The following is a 14279-nucleotide window of genomic DNA, read 5'->3' on the forward strand; positions in this document are numbered from 1 at the left end:
CTTAGATGGCAAATAAACATTACGATGGACACTCGGAAGTTTTTATGGTGAGCGTTCCAAAATGGATGGACGTTGCACAAGAAACGCATGCATCATGGTGGGGTCCACACACCCATGCACGTCCCTACACAGCTGGCAGCGTATGTCGCTTGATGCGCAGGCACCCAGAAATTGTGCAGTGACTAAAACTAATCGGATTAATGTGGGAAGCCTAATGTCTTCTGAACAGTCGTAACATCTGGTTCATGGACATAGACGTTTCTACGCTGAAATAAGGTCGTTGCTTGCTTTTCGTTTTAACCGTCCAATCAATATCTATGCCACGTGTGTCATTGCCTGCGTATCATCCATTAAACTCTGCTCAAGTATCCAAGTATTTCTCTTTTGAAAATTTAAGGATGTTGTTGTACATTGTCTATAGCCGGACTCGACTTGCCTGCCCATGACTTCTGCAGTCAAAAGCTAGGTTGGCCCACCGGGATATTTGTGAGATATCCGCCCTGTCTATCTCTTTTGCCAGTTCATAACAGGGCATGTGCCCAAAAATGAGCAAGACCCAAAACTCAAGTGGGCCACGCGACGGGAAAAGGTTAAAAGTAAGGAGGGAAATGCCTACCGTTGAAATCTTTCCCGGCTCTACTGTAAAGGATCCATGTAGGAATTTAGTCTTCCAGGAAACAATGGTGGAGATGTGTCTATCTGTTATAAGAGCAAAAATTAAAAATTAAAAAAAAAAAAACGCCGCTGCCGGGGATCGAACCCGGGTCACCCGCGTGACAGGCGGGAATACTCACCACTATACTACAACGACTTTGTTGAAAGTGTTTCATCAGTAATTTTTATAAAGTGAAATTGTCCAAATACTTTCCCCAGATGGATGAGAATCATCTATCAGGCAATCCTAACCCTCAATTTCCTAGAATTGAAACATCGACGGCGATTCCTTTCTACTTTTCATCTATTGAGAGATGGATTCACTGAACTCAGTTTCCACCCTTTCTAAGGCATCATCCCTCCATAAATCTCCTTATCGGATATTTCTTTTCTAGGAAATTTTGAACATTTGAGGTGTTTATAAGAATAATATCAGAAAACTCTGCCAAAATAATTAATCAGAAGTATTTATTAATTATATATATTATATCTCATAAAATAGTTAAACATTTTGATTACTGTTTTTTTTCCTTAGTCACTTGAAAAAGATAAACAGTCTATATTTTTAGAAATCTCGCGACATTTTCATGAAAATATCATGATATTTTCAAAATCTCGGGACGTAGCAGATGTCACCCGGACATCAAGGTGAGCCACTTGGAGCTTTTCGTTGGATCCAAATGGTATACAGAGACAGTAAGAAAAACACCCAAATTCTTTGGGCCCACCATGTTGCACACGTGAAATCTACTCCGTCCGTCATGTGATAACTATATACATAGAATCAACCTGGTAGAAAAACCTCAGATGGGCGACATTGATGCGAATAATGTAAAATTACGGCTAAAACCACATGTTCATTTGTTGTGGCCCACCTAAATTTTGGATGAGGCTGTTTTTTGTATTTTTCCATCATCTGTGCGATTCACATATGATGGACGGTTTTGATGAAATATATACATCATGTAAGCCCAATATGTAAACATATGGTTGGCATCCCATACACCATTGTTCACTGTGTTCCAATACACCTGATTTATGGATCTGGATGAATTATCCCCTCATGCTAGCATCAAGGAGTGCACCTGATGGACGGAGTGGATTTTATATATACAGGATGTGGGCCCCTGAGTGTTTACGTGCTGCAATTAAACAGGTCCCCAAGGATTCAAAATGCTTGCGTGACCACGCGCGGTTATACGATGGCATAGCTATGCGCTGAAGAAGAAAAGAAAGGAAGAAGAAAAGGTCTCACGAGTACCCAGGTATGTATTTTTTAAAAAAAAACATGTGGACGACATCTGAGCCCTCCAATACATGGGCCATACTGTTTAGATGTTCCTCGGCCATAAAAAACCCGAGAAAGACCCAAGCAGTTCTATGCTGAAACAGTTTTATGCGCACCCAGACTGTGATGGTAGACGATTCCGATCTACACACAATCAGGGACAATGGTTTGTCCCAAGTTCACAGCGTTTCATCTGGCGAGTATTGTGTCCAGATGGGAATCAGCTTTCAGTCATCTAGAATCTACACCGGTCGTCTAGTGGGCCCCACCACTGAAGGGTAGTGGACCATCTATTGGAGATCTTTCCAATATTTTGTTCTAACCATACATTTATAGGCGCCCAGTAGCATGGCTAAGATTTTGAGTCCTTGCTCATGACTGGGGCCAGCTTACTAATGCGGATAAAGACATGAACTAAAAAATAAGGCAGATTCAAAGATGAAGCGAACCACATCACACAAAACTGCATGGATTAAACGCCTCCCATTGGAAACTTCTCAGGGGCACAGGTTCCATGGCATGGATAAACATCATGGTGAGCCGTAGAAAGGTTTCAACGGTGAGCATCATTAGCCCTGTGGCTTCTGGTGGTGTGGTCTACTTGACCTTTGGAACTGCCTCATTTTGGGGCTCATGCTGCCTAAAATGATAAAAATGAATGGATGGCGTATCATGGTGACTGGTCGCACGGTACCAATGTGGGAGCTGTGTCCGCTTATTAGAAATTTAGAAGTAATATTATTTTATAGTTGCCTAAAAACGAGATGATTATTACAAATTTTCCTATTTCGTATATTTTCCATTTTCGGTTACTTTACGGGGAAGGCAGCGTATCATAGCATCAACCGGCCATTCATAACCGTGGATCACCGAAACCATGGGCCCACTTAGAAAAGCTTTTAAATAGAAGAGGCGATAGAAGCTCTCATGCGCAGCATTCTACCCTACTAATTGCTATAAGTGCAAGCATTAGTTAAAAATGTCCCGGCCACACCAAACACTAGTGTTGAAACCTAATCTATGCCGTTCAAAAGGTGGGTCCCTCCCTTAATGTGTGTAGTGGCCCAAAAATCGTCTGACGTCGGATGGGACATACAGATGGGTGTCCAAATGTGGACTGGCCCGATTCTCAGCCACATCACATACATGCTGGGGGACGCGGATTCCATGAAATCCTTGTGAGGGGAAGTTAGATGGGCCCACCGTGATGTTACTGAGAAATTCATCCCGTCCATCCGTTTTTTTCAGATCATATTAGAGCATGGTCGCAAAAATGCTGCAAATCAAAACTAAAGTGGGCCGCACAATAGGAAAACGTGTGTAGGTAAATGCCTACCGTTGAAACCTCCTTGGGTCCACCGTGATGTTTATATGTCATCCGTACCGTTCATAAGGTCATTCCTACTGGGATGAACTGAAATAGGAAAGAGTATCTTGATCCAAATCTTCCGTGGCCACTCAAATGTTTCGACGGTGGAATTTCAATCCTATGTCGTGCGGTCCACTTGAGTTTTGGATATACGTAATTTTTGGACTCATGTCTTTACATGATCTGGAAAAACAGATGTACGGGGTTGATTTCTCACTAACATCCACGGTGGGCCCCTTTTGCAGGAAATCCGCGTCCCATGCTTCCGGGTAGTACCTTTTCATGACAGTACATTTGTCAGAAAGAGAAATAAGTAGTAAGAAAATAAAAAGGTAAGAATATAATTTTTTTTTAAAAAAAAATTTAATGTATTATACAGCTGCGGTAGAAGGTTGCACGTTGTACCTCACATTCGGATTTTTGTTCATACAAGTGGGGCCCATTAGTTCAGTGATCGAAGATGTTGATACGACATTACTCGTCCTGGTGTGGGCCCTAGCAAGGTTTCAACATAATCATCCCTACCGTTTCCTGTGGTGTGGATCCCCTTGAGGTAGTAAAACGGATGGACGGCATGGATGAAGCACATACATCACGTTGGGCCCCACAGTCCTGCCAAAACGGATGTCGGTCGGCAAAACGCAATCCGCGTTATTGATTAGACCCTAATCGACCATGTGGGAAATCTCAGCAAAGTTTCTATTACAAAATAAAATCGAAGAAATCGGATTGCGTATTGAGTTACTCGGTACGCTCTTATCGTACTGAGTAAACTCAGTTGGGCCCACCGCGAATGCATGTGGTTTATCCACGCCGTCCATTCGTTTTTCCAGATCATTTTATGGGTTCAACCCAAAATCGATGCATATACAAAGCTCAAGTGGGCCATACCACTGGAAAAAGTGGAAGTATTGATTTCAACCGTTGAAAATTTTCTAAGGCCCCCAGTGATGTTTATTTGTCATCCAACCTGTTCATAAGATCAGAAAGACATGGATGAAGGGAAAACACAAATATCAGCTTGATCTAAAACCTCTGTTGTCCCCAAGAAATTTTCAACGGTAGATGTTCAATTCACACAGTTTCCGGTGGTGTGGTCCATTTGAGGTTTGGATATTCTCCAATTTTGGCATAAAGCCCTAAAATTATGTGTTAAAAGAGATGGACGGAGTGGATACAATGCATGAATGACACTGGGGCCCACGGAGTTTACTCAGTACGCTTACCGTACTGAGTTACTCAGTACACAATCCGCTTCCAAAATCGAAACGGTCCGATTGCCATTTAAAGACCTCTCTCGAGATCTCATACCCACATGCGCTCATCTCTTGCAGGTTTCACAGAGAGAGAGAGAGAGATGGGTAAGAAGAAGATCCCGATAAGAAGGATAGAGGACAAAGGTTCGAGATTGGTCACCTTCACCAAGAGACGCCAGGGACTCTTCAAGAAAGCAGCTGAGCTTTCCATTCTCTGTGGCGCTGATATTGCTATCTTCACCTTCTCTCCTGCTGGCAAGCTCTACTCTTTCGGCCACCCATGTGTTGATTCCACAATCGACCGCTATCGCCACTACACCCATGGTGGGCCCTATCTCATTCCTAATGCATCCACCGTCCATTCCGACGTCTCCATCCAGCTTTCGCAGCTCGAACGTCATCTGCAAGCTCAATTGCATAGGAGGAGCAACAGCGTGGGGTACTGGTGGGACCGCCTGAAGGTCCATGATTATGTCAGCGTGGATGAACTTAAGCAATTGAAGAAGGGCTTGGAAGGACTTAAAGGGAATGTGTTGGCGCGTGCGGACGAGCTTTCAAGAGCTGTCTGCGTTTCTCCTCTGACATGCATTGGATTCGACAGTGGTACTTCACATCCCGCAGGATCCTCTTCCACTGTACAAGGGCAACATCCTGCAGAATCCTCTTCCACTGTACAAGGGCAACTTTCAGTTTCATTGCCTTCAGATGATGGGATTTTCAACAATCTTTCTCCACTCCGCGATGCTTCTCTATTCCTACTCAATACTTGAAGCTGTTCCTTGTAAATACGTTGATTTTCCTGGTGAAGTTTTGGGTGTTTGTTATCACCAGGGAAGAGATTTTACAATGTTCATTCGAGAATTAACAGTAAAGGTTATACTAATACCATCTTCTTTTAGTGAGTCCCATCTCAAACTGATCAGTTTTTAAGTGCCATTTGGAAATGGTGATTTCTAATCCTGACCATCCAAATTGTGGGTCGAGCATATCTCTAAGATCACCTTGATCAAGCAATCTTAACCATCTACAAGGATGACAATGAAGCGAATTCATCTACGCCTGCTTAACCAGACCACTTTAACCACCATTCAAGTTTTATTTTGTATGTATGAAAGCTATGGTTCGATTATCCAAACAGTCGACATTATGGGACCCCACTTTGGATGGCCCAAATTCTAACCCTTCAAATTGATAAATCGATGGTTACGTTCAAAGACATTAATGGTTCATATTCAACCAAGAGAAAGCCCAAATATTACATGCCCATCCCTCTCCATCTGCATCTTGAGAGTTAAAACCACTCAGAAGATCTCGACCATTAGATTCAGATTTTCCAACCTCTGCATAAATTCTTCCTGAATGACGCCAACCTCAAATTCCCTATCAAAGAATCAATACCATTCATTTCAACCACTCATTTACCTATCAAGGGATCAATATCATTCATTCCCAAATGACTAACTTATGGGTTGTAAAGTTGAAACTTAAATAAGTATTTTAAACCATTTCCACCAAACCTCACTGTAAAATTGCAAACTTGGTACGTAATGTCTCCAGTAGTCAATTTGCTGTTTTGAATCCAAAATAAACCTATAGAAAAAATCATATTTGTAAAACAACAATCCTATTAATGGATTGGTGTTGAGGAATCAATTCCATGGTGAAACCATTTTTTTAGGAAAGCATTTTCCCACGACAGAATTTTTTCCTATCAAAGCATCTCATATCCCCAATGTGCCTCCGTGCATGTGCTGCATGTGGCACTGTCCATCTTCAAGTGCTCCCACATGCACCAATGCACTAATGTGCCACTGTCACCCTGCATGTAACACCATCCATCCACAACGGAGATGCACCTCTATCCATCTTCAAGCGGCCCACATGTTCCACATCTCCCAGCCTCCATCTTCATGTGCCGAAATAATCTGTCCAACCATAGATTTGAAAACAGGCCCCAGTTATCACGGAAAAACAAACAACAAAATCATTCGTCCTTCCTGCAGCTTCCTGGAAACAATGTTTCTTTGGAAACACTACTACATTTTATTTATTTGTTTGTTTATTCCGCGGATCCAAAAGGCCTAACATATAACATCCACCAGTACAATTTCTACCAAGAGTCCAAGGACTTAATTATATACAGTGACCCCAGAAAATATCAATGGTAAGCTGACAAGAATGAGAAACTGAAGGACAACATACATATAAGAAAAATGTAGACAAGGTTACAAGCTAAACTGCAATGCTAAAAGAATTTACTACAAGTAGAAGAAATCAAAATCTATAGTAGAGGGAATCTGATCCAATCAGACGCTGGAAATTTGATCTGATCCTACATCAGAGTGGACCTTGGAGCTCTCAAGGTGATCAGCAAATGACGTTGCCAACTTGATTGCATCTTGAACCCGGAGACGTGTTCCCTGCTGGCCAACGACGACTGCTGCTACTCTAGACGCTAACATGCCCATACCTTTCAAGTCCGAGACTCCTCTTAGAATACCATATAGAAAGCCGGAAGCATATGCATCGCCGGCTCCACACGTGTCCACAGGCACGCACGGGGTAGGAGATATATACACAGCTTCACCTTTTACACCAATGTAAGAGCCTTTTGGGCCATCTGTGACTGAGACCAGGGGCACAAAATGGCTCAAGTACCTCGTGACACAAGCAGGGCTTTCGTTTGAGGAGAATTGGCACAAGGCTCTCGCTTCATCACTGTTCGCAAAGACAATGTCTGCGTAGTTTCCTATAATTTTCCTGAGAAGAAGAATTCAAGAATCTGATATTAGTTTGGTAGATAGAGAAACCGCCCATCAACGGCAGCATGGTGAAAGAGTGCAGCGCAAATAAGGCTAAAAGCCTTTTTCTAGAGCTGAATCTTCTGCAGGATATAGCACAGGACCACTGAAGATGACGCATACAAGGCAACCAACATAATAACAATACTTCCCAAAGTATTTGTTCTGGGCACAATGCTTTAGGATTTTCTTCTCTTATTTTTTCCCATCCATGTTTTCTGATGAACTGTATTTGCTTTTGGAATCCTCTCCTGATAAAAATACTCCACGATGAATCAGTACATTCCACGGAGTACCAAGTTCAGTTCATTGGTTCATTCCATGTGAAAGTCTGTTATATATTTTATATTCTTTCTCATCTTTCTCAAATGCATTTCAAAATACAACATTTTTTTGCTCATATTACCCAGTGTTAGAAGTTAGAAATGATACCAGCTAATTATAGAAACTATGCACAAGATTATAATTTAGAGCTTTGCTAAGCCCACAAGCATGTGCAATAAAGCCTGTGTACACGCCAAACATGTGCCAGCATGGCATGATAGGTCCTAGAACCAATCTATCCATCAAAACGGAACCATGATATTGATGGCCTAGCCCAAGAATCAGGTTGATCCACCGGTCAGGTAGCCACAGGTTTTTTTTTTTTTAATGTACGGTTCTGAAAGACTGGGCTGAAGTTTTCTAACCCATCTACCTGTTTCCAATATTGGGGCCCACATGCTTACTGGACCAGATTCTATTTTTGGGAAAACATGTAGAAGGTCAACCAACCTGATTGATGAATTAGATCTCATATCTATGTGCGATGTTGGCGCATGTGTGGTGTGTAGACAAGCTTTATTGCACACACGTGGGTGCTTAGCAATGCTCCATGATTTATCGGACCAAAAATGGTTTCTAAACTTCATGAAATATTACATGCATATAAAGTAAAGAAATAATCTCTGCGAAGGGGATTACATGGAAGCATCTGTTTTTAAAATAATTTTCACTAGATAAGGTATGAACCCCCCTCTGACTAGAATGAAATGAACAAAACATAAAGTATAAGAAACTCAATGTAATGGCTTACCAAAAGTGATCATAATATCTCTCAATGCATGATACATCGGATGCGGTAACAGCAACAAGAGCACCGTTCTTGTGGGCATCCTCACATGCTTCCAAAATGGTTTCTGTCGTGTGAGAAAATTCAAACAAATACCCTTCTATGACAAGTATATTTGTTTTGGCGATCAATCCAGCCAAGCAAGAATCATAGTTAACAGTTGAAGAAGTGCCCTGGAAACTCGGCAGAAGGTGAATACCTTAGTGCTTGATATATGAAATTCAACTCACAAACTACGCATAGCCTAGACCAAATTTTAAGATGCATAGTTTGATAAAGAATTGAAGAGACCAATCAATTCTTCTCATATATGATCTTTGAGCTTTGTTAAGCACACAAACGTGTACAACAAAGCTCATGCACACCACACGTGCCACGCGTGCAAGATTCTAATCCATCCATCAGGTTGGTCCGACTTTGCTCATGTTTTCTCCAAAAACAAAATCCAGTCCAATCAGCATGTGGGTTCCAATATAAGAAACCGTGGGCTGGGTTAGAAAAGTTCCACCAAGTTTTTCAGAGCCTTACATTTGTTTTGGAAACTGGGCCCACCTGACCAGTGGGTCAACCTGATTCTCAGGCTAGGGCATAAAAAATAGTGTAGTTCTGATTGATGCATTGGATCTCAAACCTATCACGTCATGCTAGCACATATGTGGCATGTACATGAGCTTTTTATTGCACATGGGTGTGGGCTTGGCAAAGCTCATGATCTATAGCAAAAAAGATTAGAGGAAAACCTCCATTTCCTTTTATGGAAGACTTACCAGTCACCGTAGAAAGGGAAAAGGGAACCAGAAGTGGGTTTCAAAGAGAAAAACAGAACGTAATTTTTTACATACTTTCTACATAATTTATAGCCTATACAACTTAGAGGTGCGCACCATGGACATAAGGCGTTAGTCAGGCAACCTTCAAAATCCCAACAGGCCACAGACTCCTATAGTATGCACAACAACTTCAATATGCACAGTATGCACCAGTTTTGGTGTGCACATTACCACTCACCATTTAGATCTGGAAGCATTTCAAGACTCAAATTTGAAATGTATGTTAAGAAGATTTTCACCCACCATATTTGGATAGTAGGTGTGTGCTTACTCTGGGTGCACACTGCACCCACAGAAACTTTTCCCATGGTTGTAAGATGATGCAGGAGCAATATATGTGTATCAATAATGAGAAAGACATTAGAACAACATAGATAACTATAAATCATATCAAAAATCAAGTAAATGATCAGGAAAGGAAATGGCGCAAGTAACTCACTTCTTATCCAATATCCTGAAGAAACCTTGCTGAGCTATCCACACATGAAAATCCAGTTACAGGACTCACAACCATGTATTCCTTTTAAAACCAATTCACTCAAGTTCGAATATAGAATTTGAGGCTGTCTACATTCACAACCCACCCCTGGACAAAACCATGATTTCAAGAGAACGATTGAAGGCAAATAGGGCTGCATGAGAATATCTCAATGAACATAGACTTCAGATTTTGTCAATGAAAGTTTTAGCTGCTCAATATATTCCTTAAAACTTTGAAGGAAGACATTGAAAATGTTCCAGCTTGGGACTTACAAACTGTTCTTATTATTACATTTAGACCAAAATAGGTGCAATACAAGTTTCTCATTCCTTGACCCAACTTTCACAAATGTTTTTTTTTTTTTTTAAATGGGTTTATGCTATCTTTAAATAATAATTTATTTATTTTTTTGAAAAAGGTTTATGCTATAATCATTTGATTCGGGGGCACTAAAAAATGGGTTTATGCTATATCATTCAACTCAGGGGCATTAAAAAGATGTTTCTCTTCTCTTAACCAGATCCTGAAGCCACTACTGTCCTTATCTTTCCTTTTTTCCATCCCTAATGAGAATTTTGTTATGCTGTTATGATTTTCCTTACAGTCAACCCTCAATAAGCTCATAGCCGACTATTAAACATTGTAATTGAGTTTCACTCTGCTTTCATTTCTGCTAAATATGTTTTACATGGCAAGACCATACTCCTTAAGGCCTGCTAAAGCTGCATGATGAGTCGTTAAAGTGTCAGGTCACTAATCATTTATGTTCGACTTACAGAAAGAAAATAAATATACTGTTAGCCCATGTAATGAGTCAGTAAATTGCAAAGTGCAAACTGTTCAATCAAAGTAATGGCTACTGATCCAATGGATTCATATTTAGATATTTATATCTATAATAACAAGTGGAATGCAACTAATAATTGGTAACAACAAGTATGAGCTCAGCAAGTATTTACATTCAATATTACGCAAAAGATAGGTTTAACAAAAGGTGGTTGAGGCTTTTCTACTCTCTTTTTTTAGTAAATAAGGACTTACATTAAAGTAAAAGGGTGAAGCAAGCTTCCAAAATTCTCCAGGTTTTTCTACTTAAGGCTATAAGAAGACTTCCTTGGGAGAGTCAATCAAAAGGAAGCTAACCTGATATGCAAGCATAGTTCGCTGGGCATCTGGTGTAGTGAGGACTATAACCGTCCCTGTTGTTCCATCTTTCACCGGTGTAGAGAGAAAATCCACATTTGCTCGACGCAGTTTTGCCCTGAAAGTATTAAAAGAAGATATACAAGCTTGCAAGATCATGGCTGTAAGGAAATTTCGTTAATGACATTCCTAATATAAGCTCTAATAGCTCCTTTTACCATTTAAGCAACTCACATATCCATAACAAAATTTAAATATTAACATGATGCAGGTCCCAAATTTCTAATAAAAAGGAAAATGAGAGGAAATATTTCCCTGAAGTGGCATAAATATGCTGATTTTTATGCAAATCATCCTTAAAAAATGTGTTTTTTTGAGATGGCAAGAAGAAAGATTTTTTTTTTCTTTTTCTTTTGAGAAATGAGAATTTTATTGGGCAAGAAGGATGTTTTTATTGTAATTACTCAAAGTAAGAGAAAAGTGCCAGCCCATATAACCCAGTTTCCAAGCAGATTTAATGAAGCACACACATGCAAACATGCATAAATGTGTTGTAGCACTCATGCTTACACACAAAGACACCACAATCCCATGGTTTATAGAGAGAGAGAGAGGAAACACAAGGGCACGTCAAGCAAGTCAAATGCGAGTCATTTTGTTAAAAATAAAATAAAATAAAAACACTCCATCCTGCATGTCATTCCACCAACTGCCTAAACCTCAGAGAATCAAAAGAGTATGGCAGTTCAAGCACTTCATAAAGAAACCAAGAGCATTGTTTTCTAAGCCTTTTTGTAATACAATGGCGTAATTACTGACTGTACCTGTAAAACCCACCCAAAGGATCACTACCTACACTGCCAGCCATGGCAACATGCAGGCCAGGACCTCCAATGGACTGACTACCTAGCCTTGCTAGACCAACCAGTGTGTTCGAAAGAGACCCCCCGGCAGCAGCCTTGTAGCTGCAACCATCCATTGCCTGCAAGACTCTACCTCTCTCTTCATGGTTAACAACCTTCCTTGTCCCCTTTTCTAAACCCAACCTCTCTAGGAAAGCATCATCGACAACACCAGAAAAATCTACCTGGAAAGGTGAAAAGTCACATGATCAATATTAGAAAAATATCCATTTTGACAAATATAAGAAAAGAAATAAGAATAGAGTTGCGACTTAAATGCATCTAATGCCATAGCACGATGGTGCATGAATCAAATTGTAGTCCAGAGGCAGGACGACAACAAAAAAGGAACATAAGGACTTTGCGTCTTATTACCCAGGAGAGAGAGAGAGAGAGAGAGAGAGAGAGAGAGAGAGAGAGAGAGAACAGAATGTTGAGTCTATGAGAAAGCATTTTTGTATGTGGCAATGAGAACCCAGAACGAACTCGGCTTTCTGTCATACTAATATCCCATTTTTCACCATCATCGCCAATGCTAGAAACATATGAATCAGCATGCAAAGCTATGGTTATGGACGAGAGCAATGTGACTAAGATTGTCATTTCGACTAATGTAATTAAATAAACTAAAATTAAAATCAGCTGGGTTTGCAAATTGCCATTGAAGGGTGTGTCCTTACATTGGGAAGCATTGTGTGACACTAAATCGCATTATAGACAAATCAAATCTCTAAATTCAGATTACTCCCAGAAAAAGAAAATCAGGGTGAGAGAGAGAGAGAGAGAGTAGAATCTAGAAACTAAAAAATATGTGATGATAAACCCATCATACAATTCTACAGCATTTTGTAGCACTGAACATACGTAGAGAGAACAGCACCCGCAGGATATCCATTGAACATTGGGCCAGCCCTGATTGTCTGGGATGGATCATCCAGTGGGTCCAACTGCTGGGGTCCTACTGATTGGATCATTCAGTTGGTCATGTATTAGCCTTCAAACAGACGTTGAAACGGTTCACATTCCACAAGCAAAAGCCAATTAACTGGATGGCCAGGATAACGGAGGACTCCTCATATGATGGTTCTGATTTTCAAACGGTGGGCCCAATGTGTAATGGATGACTCAGAGACGATTAAACTGGTAAAATGCTTAGGCAATGGACATGCACCTTTCTGTCTCTCCCTCAACTCGCAAAATGAGAGAGAGAGAGAGAGAGAGAGAGAGAGAGAGAGAGAGAGAGAGAGAGAGATATCGTGAGGGCAAAAACAGATCAGTGAAAACAGATGAAATTGGAATTTGAACTCCAAATTTCCCCACTGAAAGACTTGAAATTTCCTTCATACAACCAAAAACATACAAAAGAAGAAAAATAGACATTATTTACACCTGCCATTTCCTCTAGGTAACACAACAATACAGACTTGTACTATTATCTTACCATAAGAAGAATACAAAGGGCGTATGTATCAATAGGGGGTGTGTCAATGTCAATTCCCATAAAGAACTAGCAAAATAATTCAAAGACAAATCAAAGAAAAAAATGAAAAAAAGAACAGGAAAAATAATACCATGGCCTGTCCAAGACCCAAAACATCCCATCTCTCCGGCGCAACGGAAGCCTTCATCGTCTCTTCTGCTTCTTCCTCATCTTCATCTTCTACACTCTGGATTCCTTCACCCGTCTCCTCGCCTCCAAAACTGCAAACCCTCGAAATCCCATCTCTTCTCCTCTCAGATACCCTAGAAACCCTCTCCTCTTTCTTTCTCCACAAAGCACACATCTTCTCCTTTTTGCTCCAGCGAAGAAGCCTGTTTGTTCTCCGGTGACTTTTCTTCGAAGGAGGAAAAGGTGGGAATGGAGAGGAATTGCTGACCGTAAAATGGGAATTCGAGATAAGAGGGAAGCAAGTCCTGAGCTGGCCGCAAGGGAGGAGAGAGAGAGCCATTGTCTGTGGTTCGGGTGGAGAACCAGGCTCCACGCATGCGGAGGCGGAGCCTGGATATGGGATATATGAAAATGCAGGGTTTTATGGAATTTCAAAGTTCCGAAAACACCCTTTCCACTCGTGGAGCGATCTGAATCACAAATCACAGAGAACGATGAAAAATGCGCTAATACGTTCTAAATTACACTTATGGCCCACCTAATGAATGGATCGATGATCTTTTTCATCAATTTCACGCCACCAACCAGATGACGGTTGGATTTCGCATCAGTACACCATCCCCTAGCTAAGTTGCGTCGTATGGTTACCAAGCGTGATATGGATGGACGTCACTAGCTGCTGGTAACGGACTGGGGCTCTGAGAGGCCACCGTGATGTTTGGCTTTTATCCACACTCTCCATACATTTTTTCCATAAAATTTTAAGGTTCGGACCAAAAATGAGGCGGTTCTAAGGTTCAAGTGAACCACACGGTGGGGATTAAACGGCTACCAT

At 40.9% G+C, this 14279-nt stretch overlaps 2 protein-coding genes and 1 non-coding gene across 3 annotated transcripts; 1 reads left to right on the top strand and 2 right to left on the bottom strand.

Annotated features, from left to right (window-relative positions):
- Window positions 1-739: 739 nt before the first annotated feature.
- On the bottom strand, window positions 740-811 carry TRNAD-GUC (transfer RNA aspartic acid (anticodon GUC)). Its single transcript has one exon. It is a non-coding gene; the product is annotated as a tRNA-Asp (tRNA).
- Window positions 812-4576: 3765 nt separating this feature from the next.
- On the top strand, window positions 4577-5349 carry LOC131233821 (MADS-box transcription factor 51-like). The gene has a single exon (XM_058230636.1). The coding sequence runs from the start codon at window positions 4627-4629 to the stop codon at window positions 5335-5337; it is 711 nt and encodes a 236-aa protein (XP_058086619.1). The 5' UTR covers window positions 4577-4626; the 3' UTR covers window positions 5338-5349.
- A 1397-nt stretch (window positions 5350-6746) lies between these two features.
- Window positions 6747-13850, bottom strand: LOC131232241 (uncharacterized). The gene is made up of 5 exons (XM_058228447.1): window positions 13407-13850; window positions 11758-12020; window positions 10934-11051; window positions 8444-8652; window positions 6747-7327 (listed from the first exon to the last, which is right to left on the bottom strand). Exons 1-5 carry the CDS (start codon window positions 13782-13784, stop codon window positions 6874-6876), a joined length of 1422 nt encoding a protein of 473 aa, XP_058084430.1. The 5' UTR covers window positions 13785-13850; the 3' UTR covers window positions 6747-6873.
- Between the last annotated feature and the right edge of the window lie 429 nt (window positions 13851-14279).

This window comes from Magnolia sinica, chromosome 18 (genome assembly GCF_029962835.1).
Source record: "Magnolia sinica isolate HGM2019 chromosome 18, MsV1, whole genome shotgun sequence".
In the NCBI taxonomy this organism is placed as follows: domain Eukaryota; kingdom Viridiplantae; phylum Streptophyta; class Magnoliopsida; order Magnoliales; family Magnoliaceae; genus Magnolia; species Magnolia sinica.

Excerpts from the sequence above, each read along its gene's own strand:
- LOC131233821 (XM_058230636.1), top strand. The coding sequence starts at position 4,627 with ATGCGCTCATCTCTTGCAGGTTTCACAGAGAGAGAGAGAGAGATGGGT.
- LOC131232241 (XM_058228447.1), bottom strand. The coding sequence starts at position 13,784 with ATGGCTCTCTCTCTCCTCCCTTGCGGCCAGCTCAGGACTTGCTTCCCT. Across the intron at positions 8,653-10,933 it reads GAACTATGCTTGCATATCAG|GGCACTTCTTCAACTGTTAA; the intron begins GTTAGCTTCCTT and ends CCGAGTTTCCAG. Across the intron at positions 7,328-8,443 it reads AGATATTATGATCACTTTTG|GAAAATTATAGGAAACTACG; the intron begins GTAAGCCATTAC and ends TCTTCTTCTCAG.